A 24,839-nucleotide genomic window follows, 5' to 3' on the forward strand; every position below is an offset into this window, starting at 1 on the left:
TGACCTTTTGCTGGCTAGAAAGTAAGACCTGGAGGCACTGTAGGGGCTCCGGGGCGAAAGCGACGAATCAATATGATCAAACAAGAAGCGAGCTGCGACTGTCGTGGGAATAAGGAAGGAGAAATTACTCGGCAAGACGCTAGCTGGTTATTGTGTCTGTACCCGTACATGTCCCGCATTTGCACAGAAGGGGGCTGACGTTTGCCGCTGAAACCAATTGAATCTTCGAGGCCTTCAGCCGAAGCCAGACGGATAAAGAGGTGGATCTGGACTCCCCTGTGCCAAGAGTCATGCTGTCTGCATCGAGGCGGGGGCATGCAGAGCCGCAGTAGACCCAATTTATCGAACTGTCCGGTCCGGTGACGTCTGAATGTCTAATGGATATTCGTTGCCCCCATCGCGCCTGTTGTGCAAGGGCGATCTGTTTCCGAGCAGATCAAAGAGGAACGCCCACTTTTTTGTTCCCACGAGCGAGCGCATCGCAACACAACGCAACGCATCGCATCGCATCTCGACGAGGTTAAAATATGGCCTGCATCTGTTCCTGTCGCTACCGCAGTGGTCGCTCCGCTCTGCTCGTCGGCAGTTTTGGAAAGCTTGATCGGCGGGAGCAGGAAAAATTCCAGGCCCGACAAAGCGCCTTTTGCAGACCGACACACAAAAGAGTCTGCGCCAAATCCTCGGAGATCCTTGTCGCTCCACGGCGCCTTTACGCCTCCGGGAATGGATGGCTACCGATCGAACAATCTACCAGGTCATCGTGCATCGAGATCGACAGCAACGGTACTGTACAGTAACAAATCCTCAGGAGTACCGCGACATAGATTGAAACACTAATGTTGTGAATGAGATTGCACGCATCGCTTGTCTGAAGCCCCGGGAAAGTCTGCGTACGTTGAGCTCCAGATGGAACGATATTCTGCCCTGCTTTCTACTATGCTTGGCAAGGTGCAAGATGCCATTACAGTATTCGTCGCCTTATGGCCACTATACGGCCGCCCGCCCCACAAGACTCGAAGCGAGAGGCAGCGCGTTACCACCACCCTCACAGCTGCAAGGCTGTCATCGAATTTCCCGCATTACCTAAAAGCAGGCTAAGGAGAGGAAATCTCGCTGAAATGCAAGTCGATGATCTGTAAGAAGCCAACGTGCTCAAAGGACGCTTGAAGCAGATTTGACACTCTGCGGGCACACGGCCCAGTCTGTGCGCGCCAGTGGCGGCAAGCATACTCGGCAAAAACTCTGGAAGGACAGGAAGGTACCCCCTGTGTGTGGCTGTCGAACTCCCCGCCCTGGGGATCAAGCGAAGCATCTATTTTCTCGGTGCATGACGGGACGGGAGAGCTGGGTTTGTGTCAAAGCGGCCATCAGCAGCCGAATGCCCCTCGCAGTGCCCTCTGAGACACCCGTGCAGATTTGGCATGGAGCCGAGGTTGCCAGTTTCGTTCGCTGTGCCTTGTTGGGCGCTGGGTTCTCCTGTCCAGTCTGGAAATTAACCATTAATTGGCCACTACTGTATATAGCCGCAGCCTATGCGTGTAGCCACCACCCATAAATGCGCACCCGCCGAGCGTAGCAACGCCAAAATTTGATCGACCAACGCCGCCCGCCCGCCCGTGCTGTGTCGCAGGTACAAACTTTCTCCTCGGCGTCCGGGCATGCTAGCTCGCTACTGTATCTTCTTGCCAGACCAAAGCAGCCGCGCTTTTGACTGTTACCAAGGCCACGTCTTGTCAAGGTTCGCGACAGGTTCCCGCTTGTTTTGGCGGTCTGTTTACCGCTCACACAGAAGCTTCATTACACGCCTCGAAGCAACATGATCTACAATGGCAATCGGAGCGCGAATAGGAGAGATCAAATGCACGCTGAATTTCTATGAGAACGGTGACTACCAAGGAATACCGACGCGGAACGGTGCGGAGCCTCGCCAAACTGTTCGAAGGCCGCGAAGCCTTCGGAGGCGATGGGAGCTAAGACTGATGAAAGAGCGACAGATGTGGACAACTAGAAGGAGAAGCGGAGGAGAGCCGGGTTGAGAGCAATCGGATAGAGAATGTGCAGAATGCACAGCAGCAAAAGGGGCCAGTAGGTGAAGAAGCCAAGGATCTGCCACTCGAGCGGCAGGACGTGTGGCAGCTGGAAGACGACAATGGCCGCGATGCACCCAATGGACAGCAGCAGCACCTTCCAGAACTTCTTGAAGATGAGCGGAACCTCGATGAAGAAGTTGCTGTCCTCCAAATCCTTGAGCGTGGCGCCCCAAGTCATGTTGATGCCGAGAGGATGCGACAGGAGCGCCGTCAATACGTGGTACGAAAGACCGCCGAAGAAGATCATCATGTATGGAATCCAGAGCAGGTGTTCTTTGACCAGATTGAACAGAGTATCGTTTTTGGCACGATATCTCGCAAGGATCTGAGCCACGTTTCCGCCCGCAGAGAAGACGACTACCACAGCGACCCAGATCTGGAAAGGCGGCAAGAAGGCGTTCGGCAACAAAGTCGGATCGAACCACCCTTGGACCAGATAGAGAGCAAAGCAAGAAGGGAATGCCAAGCCGATAGCGTAGTAGGAAAAGATGTAGGAGCAGGCAGAAAATTTGTAGTGAAGCGAGCAGTTGCTCCACAAGAAGGTGCGGAACAGCTTGGTGAGCGGACCACGGTAGGGCCACTCCCAAAGCCTGTGGAAGACGAGCTCGGAACAGCCAAATGCGTACTTCTGCCACCTATTGAGCTCGTCGTCGCAGGTGAGCGAGACACCCTCTTCAAAGCCGTTGTTCGAGTAGGTGGCCCACCTGGTGATGTATCCGCACATGAGCAGACGCAAAGCCATATCAAAGTCTTCAGAGACGTGCGATTCGGACCAGATCTTGCGGATACCGTCCTCCGGGTCGATGAACGACGCCTCCTGCATCGCAGACCAGCGCAAAAACGCATTGTGACCCACAAACGGCGCGACGTCTCCCGCAGCAACGGTAAACGAGATGGCAAAGTTGACCAGACGCGTGAAGAAGGCGATTCCGAGCTCAAAGTAGCTGTCGGTGACGAGCATGACGCCAGAGCAATGCTGCAGCACGCCGACGTCGGGACACTGGGTCATCTCAGAAGCCGCGTCGAGCAGACAGTCCTCTGGAACACGAGTATCGGAATCGATCAACAGCAGCAAGTCACCGAATCGGATGTTGCCTTTGGCTTGCGCGAGAGGATGAAGCTTGGGCAAACACTCTTCCAGGCAGCGGTCGTAGAGTTCGGTCTCGTCGGCTTCTGTCCACACTGCCAGGGCACCAGGTGTTTGAGGGCGGTATTCAGACATCATCTCCTCGACCGCGAGCGAGAGCTGGCAGGTGAAGTTGAGGTTCGACGCCTTCTTGAAGCGACCTTTGCGAAGATAGCCGTCTGTGCCGTGCTTGGGTCGAGCAACCCAGCCGACGTTGTTGATCTCGTAGAATTCGTGTCGAATAGCCTGCTCCTCCTTCGAAACGAGTTGCATACCGTCTTCCGAGACAATGATGGACGCAGTGCCGCCTTGAAGCTCGTACGTGCTGATGGCCTTCTTGACCGAGTCGATTGTAGGAATCAGCACACCTTGCATCGATTCTTTGTATACCGGCATCTGAATCGTGATGTGCGGCAGTCGGCCCGTGATCCTCGTCGGCGGCTTGCCCGAGTAGTGCTGTGAGTTCTGATGAAGATGACGGATCGGGCCTAGAAGCTGAAAGACGACGCCGATGACGTTGTCACAGAAGAACATGATGACGGGGAACATGGGTATGGTAGCCGCAGACAGCGCCATCCGCATCCAGTTGCCATCAATGACGCACAGCTTGAAGAGCTTCGAGATGAAAAAGAAGCACAAGAGCACGTCGAGGCCAACCGCGAGCCCATGCTGGAGAGGTGCTTGATAGTTGACCGTTCTCTCCTCTGTTCCGGGCTGCTCTTGCTTCTCCGGATCACCGGCCTCGTTGAATCCGGTAGGCGTGGCGGAGTCAGAGCCTGAGGGAGACATGTTGGCCGCATGAGAGTCGGAATAAGGATTCGACGGAGCGATGGAAGCGGCGCGCGAAGCGGCACCGAAGGGGGAAGCGCCGTGATCGCTGACCGACATGGAGCGGAAACGGGCTTGACTTTGATTGAATTGGTGGATAGCCGAATCTTCGATGCTCGAGCTGCTCGAGGCAGGGATGAGCTTGTTGGTGTTGTTCTTGAAGGAACTGGTCCACACGAACTTCATCATCTTGTCTTCAAGGTCTTTAGCACGTTCGCCGAGCTGCTCGACGTGGTCGCACCAGATGACCACGGTGTTATTCCGGCGAACGAAGCAGGCATTCTGCGCTTTGCGCGCTCCTGCTAGCAGTTCCATCGTTTCAACCACCTGGACGTGTTGAGACGCAGTGATCGGGATCTGGTCCGTTCCGGGAGCCAGGCGTGTGCAGATGGCAGTGACCACTGGAGATGTGATGGTCATTGCAGCCTCGCAGTTGAGGACGACCACTCCGCGGCAGAAGGTCTCGAGCCTCTCGTCATCGGCGGGACACACTATGTACTGTCCTTTGGCAAAACGGAGGGCGACTCCGCTTGGGATGACTAGGTCCTCGGAAAAGTATTGTCGTCGCTTGTGCAGCTTGAAAATGTGCGCCGCCATTACTTGGTAGCCGTCGCGAGCATCGATCCAGCTGTCGTCCTCGGGCGACTTTTCAGAGTAGTACGAGCCGGCCGACTGGGCCGCATCGCTGAGATCGTATGCCTGGTGCTCCACCATCTGAGGGATCGAGTCATCCGAGCCGTTTGCGCCTCGAGGAGCAAGATGCTCCTCCTTCTTGCGGAAGAAGTTCAGCATTCTTGGACCCAGACTCTTGGTGCGTGACGGAGGAGTGGGGTCACAGCAGGCTGAGAAGGTAGTGGGGGAGAGATGGAACTGCTGTTCCGAGGTGAACTCGGTGAGAAGGAGGTTCAAGGAACGTGAAGGGGAAAGACAAGGAGATGCAAAACCTAGAAGGACGTGAAGCTTTTCGAGTTGGGATTTAGGCGCCTTTAAAGAATGGTGAGGACGAAGGGGTATAAGGAAACCAAACAAATTTGTGCCTGTCTAGATGGCGCGATTGTAGCGACCCGCAAACACTGATCGCGCTTCAACGACACACGATAAGACATCTGTTCCCATACACAACCTCGACGTACGATTGGGTAGAGTGTGCGAGACTTTCAAAGATCCCTCGGGGCGACAAAGTTTGCAGCTCAGGCTTAAACGGTGGAAATTCGAGCGGCAGGTTGGATCAGGCTCAAGACTGACGCCAACATCCGCAACACTGCAGAGCGCCGTTCGGAAACGCGGAAGGCACTGAAACCGCCGCTCGGACTACCGACAAGCGAACATCGCTTGTGGTAATCCTCAAAGAGTACAGAAAGGACCCTCCTGTACGGGCTCTGCATGGGGGGTACAGCTACAGGTCTCGAGTCCAGCTTACTTCTCGACCAACTACTTAGCGCCGTCACTGCCTTTTTTTTTTTTTTGCGAGTTTTTTTAAATTTAAAACAACAAAAAGAACTTCGCTAGGGTACGAGAAAACTGGACTCTTTTCTCGATTGTGATCATTAATGGGTGTGGTACGGGCCTGTATTGTCTGCCTTGAAGCTAAGCGCAGATAGGCCTTGATTGGGAACTTCTGCACTGCGGCCAGTTGTTTACGGTCAGCCTTCAGATCTAAGACCAGATCGCCTGCTTCAAAGATTTCTCCTCCAAACGGTAAACCAATATGCCAAGACTGACGGCCGAGATGTGACTGGCACCACTGCACAATCATTGAACGTGCCTTTGGCACTTTGCGTACGTTGTTCCCACCCTTGTCTCCTCTAGTGCTTCTTTTGCTCAAGAGAGAGCAAAAGCACGTCTTATCGATCCTGCTATCACGAACGTGCTGGTCTCTTTCCGCCGTTCGAGCTTTTACCTATCGAGCGATAAGCCGTATTGTACAGTATAGAGTACAATAGAGTTCAGTCCAGTACTGATGAGCTCAGTAGACACGCTAAGTGCTCACAAAGAGAGGGGAAACTGAACAATGCACAATGTAGGCGGCCGACTGGCTTCTGCTAGTGTGACTCTGGCAAGAAACCAAACAAATTCGATTGAGTTCCTATAACAAAGATGTGGGAAAAGCACACATTTGGTCGAGTCGACCGGATCTCTATTTGATAACCGCAGCTTCAAAGTTCTTGCTCCTCTCCGAGTATTCTCAGGACACTTTCTTGCTTCCACCCGGAACGGCTCAAGTTGATAGCTACGACCAGGGTAACCGATCCGTGCGGCTATAGAGGAGCAGCGCAGCTTTTCAAGCGAACCAAAACGCTCTAAAGCTTTGCCCAGCTCCTAAAAGAAATAAGCTGTTCTACGCTCGGTGCAGTCGCCCTCAACCACCAGCTTGTGTAACTGGTAGCTGTCACAGAGTTGCAGGTTGGACAGAGCAAAGTCATCCCACTGTAATGGCGGTGAATTGGCGACGTATCCTTGGCAGTAGAGGGGCGCAGACACGCAAGGCGTTGGTTCGGGTAGGTACTGTTTGCATGGAAGGCGCGCTCGCCTTGAAATTCGGACAGACTAAAACCCAGATTTGGCTTTGACGTGTGTGGCCGCAGCCCAAGATGCGCCTAGAGGAAAGACTGCAAACAGTCCTATTTTTGCTTCTATATGTTTTTAACTATTTTATCCATGATTCGTGGCAATCGAAACACGGTAGATGATTTTCCGTTCGAAGCGCCGGGCGGGACGCACGCTTGTCGCTCGGCAGTTCGGATCTGCATGCTGAGGCTCCCATCAACAGCACCGTACCGTCCTTTAGCGAGCGACCGCCGTAACTGTGAGAAACTTCCGCCCTCTGGCAGGCACAGAGTGTCGCAAGCATGATCACACAAGCATGCGGCGATTCGGAAGGACGTCTGCAATTCATCAGGCATTGAGGCGCCATTTAACCAGGATAGCGAGCGTGGGGCTGACGTTCCTGCTTGGGAGCTCTTTGTCGCGTAACTTGCTTGACTGTAAATCTGCGCAAAGGGCCCGCCGTTCCTTTACCCCGCCAGTCTGACTCGAACGATGAAGCGCATGGTTGACCCATCCCAGTCAAGGCAATTCATCCTGTTTGCTGCGATAAGGATCGATTGAACGAAAGCGCATGCTCGTTCACCGTCGAAATACTATCAACCAAGCAATGAGAGCATCGAGCCGCAAAACATGGTGGTTGATCCACTTTCCGTTGGATCAGCAGTGCGAGGCAAAACTACAAGACGAGCTTCCGGAAAGTTGAGGCGCGATGCGGAAACGAGAGTTACCGATCGAAGCTAGAGCTCGCTACGAGTCAGGTCTATGCTTGGACCCTAAGAATATAGTACGCGATGCCCTCACTCAATCGCTGGTCCGACGACAAAGGGATGGACGAGGTCATTGACTTGTTTCTCCTTCGCCGCCAAGTTGCGTGACCTACCCTCTGCTGTCCCTTTGCGAGCGAGCAGCAGTACGGTGCAAGACGATGCAGAGCGGCATCATGATCGATTCGCGGTGACCAAGACTGCCCGACGTATCCGCGCGAGGCGTCGCCGATTCTCGATTCTCGATCCTCGATTCCCGAAGCGATGCAGGTAGCTGCCGGTAGCTGCAGACGCTGCCGTTGGTGGGAACCGATCGTAATTCAGGCACACAAATTGCTTCACCGAAGCGAAGAGCTTTATTGTACTGTAGAACCTCAGTGCAAAAGCAGCAACCAAACAAACCCCTCTAGCAATCTCGCTTAGAAGGGATGGACGCCTTTCCGCCTCTCTCTGGCCACGCGTCGAATTCGATTTAAATACAGATTGCAAACAATGGATCGACGCCTTGTCGCACTGAATTCAATGCATTCTTCAAGGCTGCAGAAATTGTAATGGGCTGCACCAGACGGCGCTACTCGCTAGCTCGGAAACTTTTTAATCGCATTGTTTCTGCTGTCTTTTTTTCTCTCTCTCTCCGTTCCGTCCGTTGCATTGGCCACACAGGGCTGAAACAAATCGAATCGTCCGGCACTCGAGTGTCTCAACTCCCCGCCTTTTCCGCCTTTTGTCAAGCTCGTTTTCCGAGAACGCACGCGATGCGACTATGTTTGCTAGTTTCACCCAAGAACCAATGCTTTGGATGGACACGGGGGCACTGCCTTTCTGCCACCGTTGCCAAGCTTGGAGCGACGGTCGGCGCAGTTTAGACCGCTGTGATGGACCGGCGATCGTCTGCTTTGCTTCTCTCTCGGGCAAAGTCGACAGGCTTCCCACTCTAAGCTGTATGTTGGCAACCTGAAAACCAATCACGCACGGGATGCAAGGCATGGGGTTTTAGGGTTAGCAAATACCGCACTCGCCAAGATTCTGCACTTCACTCGCTGTATCACAGCTGCGTTCTTTCGTTCTCGAGGGGCAACGCCGTCTGCGGTAGATCGGAACGTGCTTCTTCCGCTGACGTTCCCATCGCACTTGCCGAGCTGTTCGGCTGGGATTTGGCCTGAGGCCTGGCTGATCAACAAGTCCAGCTTGGCCACAGTGAGGTGATATGCCACTTTGAAAAGCACCTCTCGCTTCTGACTCATCGGCTGCACCTGACATCCGTTGGCGAGACAATCTGTAGATCGAGGTGCACCGCTGTCGAGAAGCGGTGTTCGCCGAGGCGAGCGATCTTGTCGGTTCAATCCTGCCAATTAACGCGGTTGACACGCTCCGCGGCCCATCCGTCTGACCGCCCCGCCCAGACTGTAGAGCTAAACAAAAAGCAATTGAGTTCAAGACAAGACAGAAGAACAAGAAGCATTCAGCTGTCGGATGGCATCCTATGCTACAGTATGCGCGAGCAAACAAGGGGTACACAGTATGTCTGAGGACCTTACCTACACAGAGCTTGTGCAAGGGGATGCGCAAGTTCTGCATGCACCTCAGAGCTTAGGGCTGCACAAAGTGGGGAGAAAATGACAAAGAAAAGACGGAGAAGCGAGTATAATTTCGCCCCGATCTGTCAGGTCACGCCGTCCGCAGGCGCAGAGACATTTTTCCTTCGCTTCGTTCAGCCGATATTTGCTGCATGGACTTTCTGGCTTCGAATCAGAATCTGTTTGTTCAAAACCAAGAGTACTTTGCTTCGTGCACTTGCCAACACACTGCTACCTACGTTCTTCTATCCATGCAGTCTCGACCAGCTCCCCAGGACCGGCCACAGCTTACCGCGTACTATTGATTTGATTTTCACACACTTATTTAAATACTGTAATTCACAAACTCTACTCAGACGCGGGGCCCTGGCGGTCTTTTCGGCACAGAATTCACTCGCTCAGAACATTATTGTATGATAGACCGCTGTTAGTTCCTTCCTGGAGATACGCCTGGGAGTGGCCTGCTCATATTTGTGCCCGAACAGCCAGTAGTATTCCATTCGACGAGCTTACTTATGGGTCTACTTAGCATGGGAAGTTTTCCACAGTTTCCCTCGTGCTCGCCATCCTTTGTCTTGATATCTGACAGCACCTTCCTTGGTCTCGTTTGCCATCCATGTCCTTATCTCTCCTGCGGATGGAAAGCCGCGCTTTGATCGTAGTGCGTTTCCGATGCAGTAGATTGGTGGAAGTGGGCCACAGACGCCTGATACGGTATATGTGGCCAAGAAAAGGACCTTACAGGGTAAAAGTAGAAATATTATAAAAACCAATTAAGTAAGAATAACCCTCCGAAGCGGGCCTCGCGTGTTGAGTACGCCTTGCTCGCCATCCGAGCTCGGCATGATAGACGCGGATGCCGCTCGCTCGCTTTGTTCCTCGTTCCAAGCTGGCTAGCCCTTTATTCGCTACTACGCCAAGCCTCACCCATTTCGCCAACAGTGCGATCTGAGCTTGCAAACTGTTCTCGAGCAAAAGCGCAAACGCCCCAAGCCTAGATCTCCAAAATGCTGTGCGCCTCGACGCATGAACTTCGCTTAACCACCACCACCACCACCACCCGGAAAACCAAGGTTGGCGTGAGACATCGCATCTTGTCTTTCTCGTTTGATAGCCGTTGACGACCGAGTATCGCTCCGCTCCGCTTTGCAGCTAGCAGCGCACTTTCTGAGCAGCATTTGAAATAGCTTATCGATGCGCATAGACGGCCAAACGTGCCTTGGCTTGGTCTTCTCGTCGTTCAACCTGCCCGAGTTCCAAGCCGTCTTTCGTCTTTCGGCACAATCGGCGGCGCTTGCCTAGCGCCAAAGCAGGTTATTTGCGATGCGATACGGTGTCTGGAGAAGATCCGAACCTTTTTTGAGCTCGGGCTTGTAGCCCTACTTTGCGATTCTTCCTACCCGCTCGAGTGTGCAGGCCTCATAACCTGATTGAAAACGAGGTACCCTTTACCTCACTTGCATCCCTTGCCTCGCTCTTTCAGACACCACCCCTCTGACCACCATCCCACTCCAACAATAAGACAGCCTTACACAAAGAGGATCCCAAGCTCAAGCTACCATACCGCAACCTTCACTATCGCTTCGAATAGCAAGCCCTGGACTCAAAACACGATCGCAAGATGAGTCGCACCGCTGTCCTGTCACCGCGAGTCTCGGCGGAGGAAGAGATTGAGCAACTTGATGATATACCTACCAGCGGTAGCCTTGTATCGCCGAGAGGCAGCGTCGCAGGTGGCTACTTTTCCTCCGTTCACAGCCACAGCATTGGTACTCCAACGAGTGGCTCGCTGCCGGAAATGGTGAGCCGATCGAGCTCCTCTGGAAGTCTGGTTGGAAGCGTTCCCCATGCTTTGCAGCGACGTACCAGCGCCAACGATGACTTTGATTACGCTGCTGCAAGTCCTAGCCGCGATTACGAACCCTACGGCGCCAACGTGTCGGCGAGCGCCTCTATGCAGAGCCATTCAGGGACCGCCACGCCGGCGGCAGGCTTGTACAGCGCTTCTATGAACGCGTCGCTCACCAACGCAGCGCTCCGGTACCGAAAGCCATTTGCACAGCGCGTGCTCAAGGAGGGCGAAAAGGTCGAGAAACCCTGGTTGAACAGCAAGAAGCGCAAGGCGTCGGCTCGCAAGCTGTACTGGGTCTTTGTGCTTGCGTTGTCGGTCGGGATCATCGGTTCTGCACTGCTCATGTACTTCGCCTACGCGTCGGTAGCCAAGGGGAAATACTGCCTCGTTTTGGACGAGCAGTTCGAAGGCACCACGATCAACAAGGACATTTGGTTCCACGAAATCGAGACCGGCGGTTTCGGAAACGGTCAGTTCGACTGGACCACCGACTCGACCAACAACTCCTTTGTCCAGGATGGCAAGCTCTACATCGTGCCCACGCTCACCGCAGATGCTCTAGGAGAGGCCGCCATCACCAACGGCTACACGCTCAACTTGACGGAAGCTGGCACGTGCACCGCCTCCAACAAGTCAGACGCCAACTGCGCCGTGGCGTCCAACATCAGTACGGGAGTGATCCTGCCTCCGATCCAATCTGCGCGTCTGATGACCAACTTTTCGCGCACGATCAAGTTCGGAAGAGTCGAGGTCAAGGCGCGCATGCCCACAGGCGACTGGATGTGGCCTGCCGTATGGATGATGCCCAAGGACTCGGTGTACGGTCCCTGGCCTCGTTCTGGGGAGATCGACATCTTCGAAGGTCGCGGCAACATGCCCAAAAGTCGTGACGACAAAGGCACCAACCAGATGTCTTCGTCACTCCACTTTGGGCCGAACTCCCTGTTTGACGGGTACGGCTTCGCCACAAGGGTGCGCAACCTGTGGCGAAACTACTTCAACCAAAACTCGCACACGTTCGGGCTGGAATGGACCGAAAACGAAATGTGGACCTGGGAGCACTCGCCCATCTTCCGCAACCTTGAGGTCTCGTACGGCGCTGGTTTCTGGAACCGTGGTCGATTCCCCTACCAGATGGCCAACGGAACGCTGCTTTCGAACCCATGGTCGGACGTGAAAGGTCCACACGCCAACGCGGCACCGTTCGACCAAGAGTTCTACCTGATCCTCAACGTGGCAGTGGGAGGCACCAACGGCTACTTCCAGGACGGCATGGGCGATAAAAAGCCCTGGTCCAACGACGCCAATCACGCGGCCGCACAGTTCTGGGAGGCAAGAGATTCGTGGTTGCCCACTTGGCCCCAGGACCCTAGGCAGCGCGGCATGGAGATCGAGTACGTCAAGATGTGGCAGAAGTGTTGATTTCTTTCGTAGGTTTGTCGTCACCGGATAGATTTCTTGCTTGCTTCGCTCGTGTGTCTCGCTCCCTTCTCGGACCTTCCTCACCTTGCAAACATCCTTATTCAGTCGTGGTCTTGTATAAGCCTGTCTCACACTCACGGTCGCTGACCTTCATGAATAGTATGCTACTTTCACCGTGCCGCGAGTTGCGGCTGTGCTATGCTCGAATTGACGTTGCTCTGGAGACATCATTGAACAAATCCTGGCCGATTGCGTATCCCAGACGACGAATGATGCGCGCCGTTGGGCAGAGACGAGGCGGCGGCGGAGGACGAGGCCAGCCCGATGCCCGCTCCTGCTACCGAGCCGCGGAAACTGCCGGGCACTTCAATGTGAATGTCGGAGCCAGTAGCACTGTCAGTGGCCCCGCCACCGCTGCCGCTATTGGCACGCAACAAAGCCGCCTGAGTAAGACTGGCCGCATGCTGCTGAGGCGCATGGCCGTATACCCCCGCTGTGTGCGCCCTCCATGCTTCGACGCTGCCCATGCCGCTGCCTGTGCGCATCGCGTTGCCCAAGGCGGATGACGAAGAGCGAGAATGAGGCGGCCGTGGCGGTACATGGCTGGCTCGATCCGAGGAAGCATGCAGCATCTCCTGCCGCGCTGACTCGTGGTGACCGGGCTGAATGATCGAGTCGTCCGTTCTCTCGATCCCTGTGCCGACATTCATCTGACCTGGACCGCCGCCGCCGGCTGAATCGACAGAGGCTGGTACAGCTGCATCCGTTGTGCCGTGAGTCGGATCCGCGTTCCGGGCAGCCGAGGGCGAAGGGACCAAGTTGGGAAGGGTGAGGCTCCAGTATCGGGGCCAGACAAATCGGTCCATGATCCAGCCACGCAGGCGCGAGATGAGCAGCTGTTCAATCTTGGGAATGTCTTGCAGCTTTGCTCTGGAGCCGAGCAAGCTCGAAGCCGAGGCCTCGAGTGCGAAGTCGGGATGAAGCGAGAAATGGAGTTGATGGCGAGAGCGTGGCGGAGTGGGCAGCTGCGCTGGCTTTGCGCTCGACGGGTTGGAAGCGAGATTCGGTGCCGCCGTAGGAAGAACAGTGGCGTTTGGGTCGGACGAGAAGAGTTCAACGGCCAACGTTCCCGAGAAGCGTGCGATGGTCAGGCTGAGCGAGACGGGCAGGACGGCGAATCTGGGCTTGGGAAAGTTGATGAGAAGCTTTGTATCGATGGCAAGGGTGATCTGGTCCGAGTAGTCGACGTCAATCTCGATGCGTGTTCGACCAGTATCATCTGCGGGGCGAACGCGTGCATTGGTGAAGATGGGGTATGCGTCGCCAAAGTCGGCCTCAGTGACACGGATGGGGTCGAGGAAGGAGGACGAGGCACGGTTGAGGATCTCCTCCATGAGGTCACGCGCAGTCCTCTCCTTTTCTGGCTCGAGATGGTGCGGGTTATGGTCGGCATCCGAGCCGAAAGCGTGACGCGACGCAGTGTGATGGTTGTGGGAACGAGAAGGAGGATGAGAGGAGACGCCGCCAGCCAGCACATCCTCGCGGTAGCCTGCGATGGCTTGGGCAAACATGACGTTGAGCCAATCGGTGGTCTCTGGTAGGTGTGATGATAGGTCGTAGGCAGTCTTGTCAAGGATATTAGCAAACATGGAAGCTTTCGAGTCGGACGAGATGCGATTCGACCTGCGCATAGGATTTGCAGCCGCTGAAGAGGAAGCAGTTGTTGCTCCACCATTGGCTCTGCGGGCACCTTGAAGCAGTGCTTTGGCATGACGCTTGGAACGACGCTCAGAGATCTTGAGACGCATGAGACGATCTTTCTCTAGCGCGGTAGCTGAGTCCTCGAAGATGACATAGCGTATAAGAAGGAGAGCAACAATGACCATGGAAATCTGGCCTGCAATGAAGCCCTGCGTGAATGTCCATCGTGAGGGTGACGGAAGATAGGCAAAGTAGGCGGGCGCAGGATGTTGCGCGAGCGGCGGATACGCCAAGCCGGCATGTTGATCGCGCGGTTGCTGTTGCTGCATGTTTGAGAGAGTGTGAGCCTGGGCAACGAGGTAACGAGGCAACGAGGCAACGAGACTTGATGCTTCACGGGCTTGGCATGATGGGGATGGTGCTCAAAACGGGAGGATGGGATGGTGAATGCAACGAATCGGGTCAGTGCGTCACGGACATATGATCAATTCCGAAAGCATTTACCCGCCTTCCGAGCTTTTCATGGAGCAGCGTCCACGCTTTATTTCGCTAGCAGAGTCATGGCAATTCAAAGGCAGTTTGCCTAGGCGACGAAAGGTTGGCGTTTGGCGTTGTTCGAACGCGAATGAATAGGCCCTGCTACGACCTCACGAAAAGGAGAGCGCCATAACTTGGAGGTTACAATTGTCGACATTGCAAAACAAAATAGGACTAACAAACTTGCAAGCGAAAACGATGCTGAGGACAAAATTGAAAAAAGGACGGAAAGATCACTGGGTATCAGGAGGGGGGATTGAAATGGGTCGCTCACGCTCACCACCAGGCTGATGGCTATCGGCGTCCGCAAGAGGTCTGTTCAGTCGAGGTCCATGGTGATCTCGGACGTCTGACGTTGCTCCTGATCAGTGAATGCACCCGAGACCGAGGGCAGGCTCGGTTGTACTTGCTGATTCCACACAGGATTCAACACGGTGTTGAGATGGCCATGGCCGTGGGAGGTGAGATCGGCAGTCAGGATCTTGAGGAAAATCGGGCGGATCTGGAAAAAGTCGAGACAAGGGTAGGCGTGCTTGTCGAGCACTCCTCGGATAGAGAGACGAGGACAATCCTGACCCGTGATGGGCTGCAGTCGCGGTCGCAAGCCTCGAGGTGCGTTACTGAACGAAGATTTGGTGCCCAAATCGAGGAGCACGTTGATCAGAGCGCGCTGGGTAAGTGGCTCCTGTTCTGACGGAGTGACCGAAGGGCGAAGGAGGCGCGGCCCCGCAAGCTTGGCCGCTTTGAATGGATCGCACTCTGTCGTCTGTGGAGCAGCTTGGTTCTTGGCTTCCCAGGCAACATAAGTCATGTAGCGTGCGGCGTGCTTCTCGAGGCGGCTGGCACCGCTGTCGCCATCCACGCTGTCATTTGCATCCGCTTCAGCAAAAGGCTGGTCGAGACGGCCCATGAAGACGGGGATGATGCCGTCGATGCCGTGCTGGTCGTGCGCCATCTGCAGAGCGACTCCACGCTTCCAGCAGTACCACAAGTATTCGGGCGTAATCTCCATGATCTCGTTAGGTAGCACATCAAAGTGCGTGAAGTGGATATATGCTGGAGGCGTTTCATCCGTCACCCCACCTTGTCGTGACATCGCAAAAAGACCCTTTCGCCAGCCACCATCATAGACGTTTCGAATGCGTTGACGGAGCTGTGCAAAATGGCCCTGGTCGAGATCGGCAAGGCCTGCCAGGACGGTTTCGAGCGGCACAGCTTGGCTGATGATGCTGGCCGCGAGATCGAGACTACCTGTGTGGCCCGGCTCGAGGTCATTGATCCGTTGGCGCTTTGCAGCGTCGCAAGCTACCATCAAGGCGAGACGCGAGGCAAGCTCACCATAGGTGCCTTTGAGCGAAGAAATGACCGGGTCCAGCAGGCATTGTCGCCAGAAATTCTCTAGAATGGGTCCGTACCTGTCGCCTATCGGCTGGCTGCTGTCTTTGATGATCGAAAGTTCTCCTTGGAAAGGAGAAGACAACATGCAGAGCGAGGCAGCAATAGCCAACACGGGTTCTGAGGGCGAATGAATGTACATAGCGGCCTCGTCGGTGATATGGTTGACGATGCGCATGTGACGGTCGACGGCCATGTCCATGAACACCTTTTGCTTCGCAAACAGGGGTGAGCTGGACGAGTAGGTGGGAACAAGGCTCAGCGCAAGCCGCGAAGCCAGAATACTGAAGCAGTGTGCCGCGTCTTCAATGGAAAACGCTTTGCCACCGGTCAACTTGTCCTTGACAAAGTCCCAGAAGCCGCGTTTTTCGAGGGAACTCCACAGCGGCCGTCCGTAGGTGATGATGTGTTCTTTCATAAACGCTTCCGAAGCGCGACAGAGGCTCTGCTGCTCTGTCACGAGCGTGTCAAAGCCGACGCCAACAAAGGTTGGAAGTGGCACCGCATCTTTGCTACGAATCGACGTTTGAGCATCAATGTGCTCGACGAGATCAGCAGCACTGCTGCTGGTGCTCATGAGCACAAGCCAGAAGGTCGTGTCCCTTTGACGAGCTTGGACATCGCTGAGATAGCACCACGCTCGACGAAGGCTGTTGAGGGGATTGTTTCCGCCGTTTTCTCCAACAACGTTCATCTCGACGCACTCGTCGACAGCTACGATCACTGGAGGCGCACGTGTTGCGGAACCGGTTTGGTGGCGAAGCGATTGCATGTGGAGCGAGATACGGCTGACCTGTTGCTGGAGGTACGTATAGGGCGGGTAGATGTAATGCTGGAAGATCTCCTGGTACTGTTTCTCCTTGAGCAAGTTCCCGGGTGCTCGGCCTATAAGGAGCTTGGCCTGCTCGCAAATGTCTGCGAAAAGCTCGAGGCGCTGTTTGTTTTCACCATAACTCTGGTCGAGGCGATTAAGGTCCAAGAGACGGCAAAGCTTGTCCTGGTCGGTGGGGCATTCGTCGAGTTTCTGAGCAAGCTGTTGAAACCACGCGCCGAGGAAGCAGGCGACGTGGAGATTGCACAAGCCTGGATGCGATTGGTGGGCCTTTGTGAAAAAGGGAACGACGCCGTTATCGGGAAAAGGGAAGCCAGCCTTAGCGTTGGCAACAGCGTCGTTCGAACGAAAGCAGACGTAGAGCAGAGGCGTCAAATGGCGGCATTCAAGAACCATGCGCGTTTTGCCTGTACCGCTCGACTGGACGATGGGAGTGCCTCGGTAATAAGGCTTGCGATCAGTCTTGTCGAGCTGGTCGTAGTCGTGGTCAAGTTGCGAGACAAAGTCGAGGAAGCGTCTGTGCGCATCCCCGCGATACGTGCGTCCGAACTGGGAAGCAAAATGATCGTTGCTGTCTGCTACTTCAGCCGTTCTGGGGCTGACGGGCAGGGACACGACGGCGTGGACGAGCACAAGCGCGAGACAGTCGTGCTCGGAGTCGAAGGAGGCGGTTGAAGTGTGAAGGTGAGAGTAGGCCGAAGCCAAGGCCGAGACAAACTGAGTCGGGCGACCGGCGGCGTCCTCTAGCTCTGGAATGTGAGCGACAAGCTGCTTCCAAATGCTTTCGTCCAAGATGCTTGAAGCAAAAATTTCGACATTGGGCTTGAAAATCCTCGTTTTGTCAATGACATTCCAGATAAAATTGTGATGCGCAATGAGATCAGGCCAACATTTGAGCTGACGAAGGCCTGATACGCAAGACTTTGCCCTACTCGAGCGAGGCGATTGGTGCTGAGCCGGGGGATGGGCGATAACGCAGGTGGAGCTCAGAGGAGGTGTGGTGGGTTCGGTGTCGGGGGTTGTGTCGGCTTGAGAGACAGGTTCGTAAAGCGTTTTGAGACAGTCCAAGAGTCGTTGCACAGGCCATTGGCTGGCATCAAAGTACGACGAGAGTCGATCGTGCAGAAGACGCGAAACTACGCGGTCGTAGTCGGATAGAGGCGCCGCATCACTCGAAAGAAACCGTTCCACGCTATGGGCGATCTGCTGCTCTTGTGCAGGTGAGACCATTAAAAGTCAGCAAGCAGTTCGAGTCTTTTTTGAGCGAGAACAGCAATGGTGGTGGTAGTGTTGATGAGCCGCCAAAGCGCAGCAGCTGCTGGTCGCCAGCGTTGGCTTGCGACAATGAAATCGAATGTAAGTGTCACCCTGAGGTAGATCGATCGGGCGCTGGCTAGATAATCTAACCGATGTTTACCCAGCCTTGAAGTCTCGTACGAATGCAATTTCCGCGATTCGCTCTGCTGCGCCTTTGCAAAAGGAAACGCGACATCAAGCCTTTCGAAACGCCGCCTTGCATGCAACGCAGCTCTAATTGAGCCGGTTCAAAAGGGGGCGAGCTAAGTCTATGGTTCATGACCGAAACTTGCGATCCTCGCTTCAACGCGACAATGAGCAAGGAAGAAGCACACATTTGAGGCCAAAGGGGGTCTGAGCCAGTCTCGAATGCTGTTTGTTGCCAGCCGAAGATCGAGTCCGTGGAAATTCGGAATTGATTTGCTACGATTGTCTTTCAGGGCAAGCAGAAACGCGTGCTTGTTTGGGAGTCGAGAGAGAGTGTGTGTGGGTGGGTGGGTGTGTGTGTGTGTGTTGTTCTGCCTCGGCTCATATATTCCTGTTTTTGGCTTCGGAAATTTTGCCACACGCAAGTCGCTTCTGCTGAGTGCGAAAATCGGCCGTAAGCAGAGCGCACTCTTAAGGGCAGAGGGTGAGTGTTTGTGTGTATGTATGAGGCGTGTCGCATCATCGTACCACTTGGAAACCCTGAATTCATTCCAGTCTCCTCCCCTTCCTCCGGCTACCACCATCTCGACTTAACCCCCTCCTGCTCCCTGCCCATAATGACGGCAACCGCATCCTCTTCCAAGATGCAGCTCTTTTCGACGGAAGACGTGTCGAAGCACAACATCCCCTCCGACTGCTGGGTCATTCACCGTGGCAAGGTCTACAACGTCACCGAGTTTGTCGAGGACCATCCGGGTGGAGATGACCTCATCCTCCAGTACGCCGGCAAGGACATGGGCGAAATCATGGACGATCCGCAGGAGCACTCTCACTCCGACTCGGCCTACGAGGTGCTCGACGAGTACATCATCGGGCGCCTCCCCACCACCGATACCGAGATTGCGGCGCTCAACGAACGCAGCGCCAATGGCGGATACTCTGGCAAGGACGATTCGATCCTCATCACCGAGGATTTCCACCCGGAGGAGACTGACAACTCGTCCGATTACAAGACGCACAAGTTCCTCGACCTCAACAAGCCGCTTATGCCCCAGATGCTGCGTGCCAATTTCAGCAAGCAGTTCTACCTCGAACAGGTGCATGCGCCACGCCACTTGAAGGAACCCGCTCGCTTCTTCGATCAGGACTATCTCGAAGTGTTTACGCGCACCTCATGGTACGTTGTCCCCATGGTCTGGCTGCCCATCGCCTCGATCATCTTTTTCCGCTCCGCTACGCAGTTCGCCTCCAACCTCGCAAAGACGCCGCTCAACGCCTCCACCTGGTACGAGGCCGCTTCCAAACCTACGCAGTTCGACGCCTCGGTGTGGTCCGTCGCAGTCACCCAGTCCGCCATCTGCTGGGCGGTCGGTGTAGTCATCTGGACACTGCTCGAATATTTCATCCACCGCTTCCTCTTCCACATCGACGAAATCCTCCCGGACAAGCCCATGTTCCTCACGCTCCACTTCTTGCTGCATGGCGTACACCACTACTTGCCCATGGACAGGCTGCGTCTCGTCATGCCTCCGCTGCTTTTCTTCGTGCTCAGCTATCCCTTCACCCAGCTGGCGCACACGCTTTTCCCGAATGCAATTGCCAACGGAATCATCAGCGGCGCGTTCTCCATGTACGTCGTCTACGACTGCATGCACTATGCGCTGCACCACACAAAGCTGCCCCAGTACATGCGCGAGATGAAGAAGTACCATCTCGAGCACCACTACAAGAACTTCGAGCTGGGTTTCGGCGTCACCTCCAAGGTGTGGGACTACGTCTTCGGTACCCAGCTCTGAAGCGCGCCGGCTCTTCCGACTGTTCCCGCCACTCTCTACTGTAAAATAATCCACTATCTCCGAATTAATCTACCTGCTCCTCAGTAGCTCGTATATATACAAGTATATTCAAACAAGAACACTCTTTTCCAGCATTCCCATCCGTCGTGCCTGTGCAACTCTGAGCATTTTTCAAGGTGCCATTGCATTGTTATGCTTCATTTCTACTCGAGCAGATTCTGCACGGTCTGGATAGCTGTCGTTGGCCCAACGATACTCAACCTGAGCTGAGCATCTTGCACTCGGGGCGATGGAAGCATGCTGAGACACGTAGCCAGGTCCTGCCCGTGTCGCGCTTCCACACGCAGCACTGCATCCCAACCCGTTCCGCTGGCACTGGCATGCACCGATAGGACATCGACATTGAACGCTCCGCCGGCCGCACCCATCGTCGCCGTTTGTGCTGTCTGCACCAGCTCGAGCACATACGTCGCCAGGATCGTCGGTAGCGCTGCAGAGGTGGAAGACGATGACGAGGGAGAGAGTCGCAGGCCGAGGTAGCGCCAATCGGACGGCTTCATTCCTTTGCGCATGTATCGTTCGGTCGTAGGACGAGGTTGAGTGTTGGATGGCTTGTCTGCACGAGAAGGTAGCGGAAACAAAGAAAGGTGGGGAGAGAGTGGAAGTCAGAGTTGCAATCCAACGGGACGAACATCTGTAGACAGCGGTTGGAAGCGAGGTGGGAGTTCTACTAACTGTCTGTCTTTGCAGCTTTCGCTTCCCTTGCGTTAGGGTGTGTATCCTCGTTTGTAGCCACAATCCCCACCGTTCCCGCGGCAGCTGCTGCTGTTGCATTCAGACCGTTTGCACTGCTGCCATTCGCCTGCTTCTTGCCTTGCTTCCCGTTGCCCTTGGCTTTGCCCGAGCTTGGCGCAGCCTCCTTGGCATCATCGGCAACCGACTGATCTTCATCTTCGCCCTCAGTGTCGGCCGCGAACAGTGCCTCCATCGCAGGTGTATACCCTTGAATCTTGCTGAATTGACTCAGCGGATACGTGACCATGTCAAATGCCAGTGCAATCGGCACATTTTTGCCACCTTGATCCGCCTGCTCGCCCAAGGCAAACAGCGAAGATCGGGCCATCTTCGGGTAGCGCTGCGAAAAGTGCGTCAGCAAGATGTTGTGCGCACCCATCTTGTGTCCGACTCGAATCGCTTCTCCAAAAGTCGAGTGCCCCTTACCGATCGCCATCTCGAGCTCACCGTCTTCGAGTGTGGCTTCGTGGATGAGCAACTTGCAGTCTTTGCCAGCAGCGATGAGTTCGGGTGCTGGACGTGTATCGCCAGAGTAGGCCACGGACCAGTCTTCCGTGGTGTGTCGGAGGACGAGGCCATAACAGTGCGAGCCGCGGTGCACCACGCGTGCCGTGTGGATGTGAGAGAGGCCGGTGGCCTGCTTGATGGCTTGCACGTGCGCAACGTGCTCGCGGTGTGCTTGCTGTAATCCACGGCTGTTGCCGTTGGTCAATGTGCTGTTGAGGCTTGCTTCACTGGAAGGATTTGGATCGACTCCGGTGGCGTGATCGAGGTGGTCGTTGAGGACGAGAACAACGTCTTCATCCAGTCCGAGCTTCTCAATTTGATCGTATTCTTCGAGGTAATTGTGTACGAACCCTGTTCCAACGAGGTAGAGGGGCTTGGCCGGTCGAGGCTGAAGCTTCCGTCGCTCGAGCAGCAGACGGATGAGACCAATGTGGTGATCGGCATGAATGTGGCTGATGAACAGCACGCGCATCTCGCGGAGAATGTCGTCGACATCCTGCGAGGCCGACGATCCGCTCTCGGCAGCAGTGCCGTCTCGTCGACATCCAAACTTGCGGCGAAGCAGGCCGTATGTCGATTCTCCAGCGTCAAGCAAGATGGTGCCTGACGAAGGTGTTTGGATCAAGGTTGAAATGACATTGCGGTACTTGCTCGGCGCTGCCGAACCTGTGCCTAGCGTGGTCACGAGGATGTCTTTCCTCGGGGGGACAGTAGCCGATGCGGTCGACGAGTCAGCCTTGATCTTTTGGACCACATCGAGGTAGACCTGCCACGCCTGCTTGCGCGCTTCACGGAGTCGAACGTTGCGCACAGCACCGACTTCGTCAGCTGCCGCGTCTACGGCAACGTCGACGACACCATTCTTGGCACTGCTCTTGTTCTTTGCCTTGGCTTTGGTAAGCTGCTCTGTTTGGCGCTGGGACTCCTCGACAACGTCGAACTCGAACGCAGCCAGCTTGTCGGCCTGTTCTGACTGAACGGCAAAGTTGAAGTCGGGAGCGCCCGACTCAAAATGCTTCGGTTCGCCTCTTGGCTGGAGCGAGATGACCTGATCTGCCTCTGCTGCCACGATCTTGATTGGGAAGTCATTCGCGGCAACGGTCGCGTTGCTCGAGACTGCCTTTGCGAGTGAAGACACGGGCACTCGGGGTGTGAGCTGATACTGAGGCACCTTGAACATGACGCCGTCGAGTTTAGAGAGACGGAGATGAATGGTGGCGCTGGAAGGAAACATGAGCTTGTTGGCGCAGACATGGTGGTTGGCCACGATGTGGTGGCAGTCAGGTCCAAATCGACGCATCCAATCTTGGTAGCGAGCATGCTGAAGGACATCGAGCGGAACGGCATGAACTATGGCGTGCGGAGTGCGAGATTGCTCTCTGTTGAGATGACGATTGGCGTCGGAAGTGTAGGCTGAGAAGGCAGAGGCTACTCGGTCGCTGAGCAGATCGTCGATGTAATCGAGGGATGGCAGGTAGATGTGCAACACGACGGCACCAGCACGCGAAGGGCCCATAACATCGGTAGACTTGACAGTGACTTGCTCGAGATCGCTCCATGCAGCGGGCGGTGCCGAGTCTTTGGAGTTTTTGGCCTTTGCCTTGCTGTTCGCATTCGCACCACGCTGGGCGCCTCTCCGGCTCTGCATCCACCTTTTTCTCTCATCTGCTGGCATGCTGGACCAGGACACGGGACGTTGGAAGCTGATATCATCTCCCCTCGTCAGGGCCGCAAATGAGGGGCCTGGGGAAACCCCAGCCTCCGTAGCTTTGGCAGGGTCAAACTTGCCTCGCTGTGGGTGAGCTTCGCAGATGAAAGCCAGAACGGGAGCCTGTCCTCCTTCGGCTGGATCAGAACGTTCCGCCGACACGTTGCGGGTGTCGCTCCCTGGCCGCGGTAGGAGGCGGGTAACGAAAGCGGGAGAAAGTGGGGGGCGCCAGGGTGAGTGAGCTCGAGCTTGCGAGGATGATGAAGAAGCTGGTACTTGGTCGGAATCTTCCATCTCGACGTCATCGGCTGAGGAGACGAGTTGCCGTGAAGTGCTCGCGTCTTTAGTGTTCCCAGCCATGGCGCTCGACTGTTGCTGACGCTTACGAAGAAGCGAGTCGTTGAATATGCTGTCGGAGATGAGGTGGATCCAAGCTCGTGCTTGTTCGTCTTCCAAAGTGGAAGGGTTGAAGTAGGGCTTTCGCCACAGTTGATCTACTTTTTCTAGGGAAGCTGCTGAGACGGCTGGCGGGCGAGGGCTGCCGATCTTTTGCTTTTTCGATGCTCGTTTAACAGCACTAGCGGGAAACAGCAAGACAGCGTGGACAGCGAGGTTATCATCGGTGAAAAAGGGTTCTGTGTTTGTTTCTGCAGACGCCGTTGACTTGTTGGCGGTGTTGGAAGGGCCAATGTGTGCGGGAATCTCGTTGATGACAAGTTTCATGATGTCGCGCTTTGCATAGGTACGCATGGTGGCGAGTGCATATCGGAGGCCGTCAGGGCCGTGTAGAGACTCGGTGGCCCGCTGTCCATCGGCCATGGACATGAGCACGCCTGGCAGACCACCGATGGCCTCCCATCCTACACGAGAAACAAAGATGTTGGAAACACGGCTCAAATTTGCTTTGCGCTGGGTGGAGGAGCGGGATGTGCCTTCGCCAACATTGAAGAGGTAGCGATCAGCGCCGAATTGGAGGATGACTGGTGGTAGCACATTGGTGTCGGAGGATGGCACGTGAAGCACGCGAAGATCGGCGAGCATGTTCCTGTGAGGTGGCGGCGTGGCTAAGCTGGCGGTAGACGTACACAGACTACGCAACGAGACTACTCCAGGGCTGAACACCGCAGGCAGCGGGAACGAGGCAAAACTGGATGGTGTGCTGTTGAATACCGTCGAGATGCGGAGTCGTTGCCACGACATACGTTTCCTTAGCGAGCCTTTGCGCGAAGCTCTCCATTCAGATGGGGCTCTCGTAGCTTGCAACCGTGAGCCAGATCTCCACCGGCCTACTTGTGAGGTAGCGATGTCGAAGAAGGAGTGTGATGATGTGGGAGTGAGGAGAAAGGCTGAGTCTTCCTTTCACTTCACGCCACACTTCCACATTAGAAAGCGACTTTTTTTGGAAGACTCGAGCTGAAAGTGGACCATAAAAAAAACGCGGAAATCGGACAAGGCACCAAAGGCGACTTCGCGCTCTGAATACTATTAACTAATTTTCCCCTCTTCTGTATTGTATGGTGCTTCTCTTCTGAGAGAGACTTGCTCAGCGCTGCTCTGGAAGTGGAAACATGTCGGTGCTAAGTTTGGGTGGAGACTCTGCATCCAGAAACAGGGTTTTGGGGCCGCCTCGTAGCTAGCACTCGGAGGACAGCCGATGCAGATTTGTGCTGATCTAAGCTAGATGCGTTGGCGTGACGACGCGGTGAGGAAGGCAAAGGAGCAGGAGAGCAGAACAGCTCAAGAATCGATCACAGTCACACATTTAGGCGGTCGTTTCGCATCGCTTCCAATCTCACAAGATCGACACGAAGAGATAGAACGAACCGGAGAAGGAATCGAGCCAGACAATCGCGGTGCTTGGCATTGCTGCATCTCTGCGGATGAGGTGCAGCTTTGCACCTGATTAGCGTTCGAATAGC

The 24,839-nt window shown here is 55.1% G+C and overlaps 6 protein-coding genes across 6 annotated transcripts; 2 read left to right on the forward strand and 4 right to left on the reverse strand.

The window, feature by feature from the left end:
- Positions 1-2,004: 2,004 nt before the first annotated feature.
- EX895_001083 (uncharacterized protein) lies at positions 2,005-4,836 on the reverse strand (the record flags this gene model as incomplete). Its single annotated transcript, XM_029881683.1, has 1 exon — positions 2,005-4,836. One exon carries the CDS (start codon positions 4,834-4,836, stop codon positions 2,005-2,007), a length of 2,832 nt encoding a protein of 943 aa, XP_029741771.1.
- Positions 4,837-10,553: 5,717 nt separating this feature from the next.
- On the forward strand, positions 10,554-12,206 carry EX895_001084 (uncharacterized protein; the record flags this gene model as incomplete). The annotated part of the gene is made up of 1 exon (XM_029881684.1): positions 10,554-12,206. The coding sequence occupies one exon, from the start codon at positions 10,554-10,556 to the stop codon at positions 12,204-12,206; it is 1,653 nt and encodes a 550-aa protein (XP_029741772.1).
- Positions 12,207-12,433: 227 nt separating this feature from the next.
- On the reverse strand, positions 12,434-14,236 carry EX895_001085 (uncharacterized protein; the record flags this gene model as incomplete). Its single annotated transcript, XM_029881685.1, has 1 exon — positions 12,434-14,236. One exon carries the CDS (start codon positions 14,234-14,236, stop codon positions 12,434-12,436), a length of 1,803 nt encoding a protein of 600 aa, XP_029741773.1.
- Positions 14,237-14,763: 527 nt separating this feature from the next.
- On the reverse strand, positions 14,764-17,901 carry EX895_001086 (uncharacterized protein; the record flags this gene model as incomplete). Its single annotated transcript, XM_029881686.1, has 1 exon — positions 14,764-17,901. One exon carries the CDS (start codon positions 17,899-17,901, stop codon positions 14,764-14,766), a length of 3,138 nt encoding a protein of 1,045 aa, XP_029741774.1.
- Positions 17,902-18,731: 830 nt separating this feature from the next.
- On the forward strand, positions 18,732-19,910 carry EX895_001087 (uncharacterized protein; the record flags this gene model as incomplete). The annotated part of the gene is made up of 1 exon (XM_029881687.1): positions 18,732-19,910. The coding sequence occupies one exon, from the start codon at positions 18,732-18,734 to the stop codon at positions 19,908-19,910; it is 1,179 nt and encodes a 392-aa protein (XP_029741775.1).
- Positions 19,911-20,113: 203 nt separating this feature from the next.
- On the reverse strand, positions 20,114-24,120 carry EX895_001088 (uncharacterized protein; the record flags this gene model as incomplete). Its single annotated transcript, XM_029881688.1, has 2 exons — positions 20,114-20,526; positions 20,646-24,120. 2 exons carry the CDS (start codon positions 24,118-24,120, stop codon positions 20,114-20,116), a joined length of 3,888 nt encoding a protein of 1,295 aa, XP_029741776.1.
- Positions 24,121-24,839: the final 719 nt, after the last annotated feature.

The sequence above is a fragment of the Sporisorium graminicola genome, chromosome SGRAM_10, assembly GCF_005498985.1.
Source record: "Sporisorium graminicola strain CBS 10092 chromosome SGRAM_10, whole genome shotgun sequence".
Classification (NCBI taxonomy): domain Eukaryota; kingdom Fungi; phylum Basidiomycota; class Ustilaginomycetes; order Ustilaginales; family Ustilaginaceae; genus Sporisorium; species Sporisorium graminicola.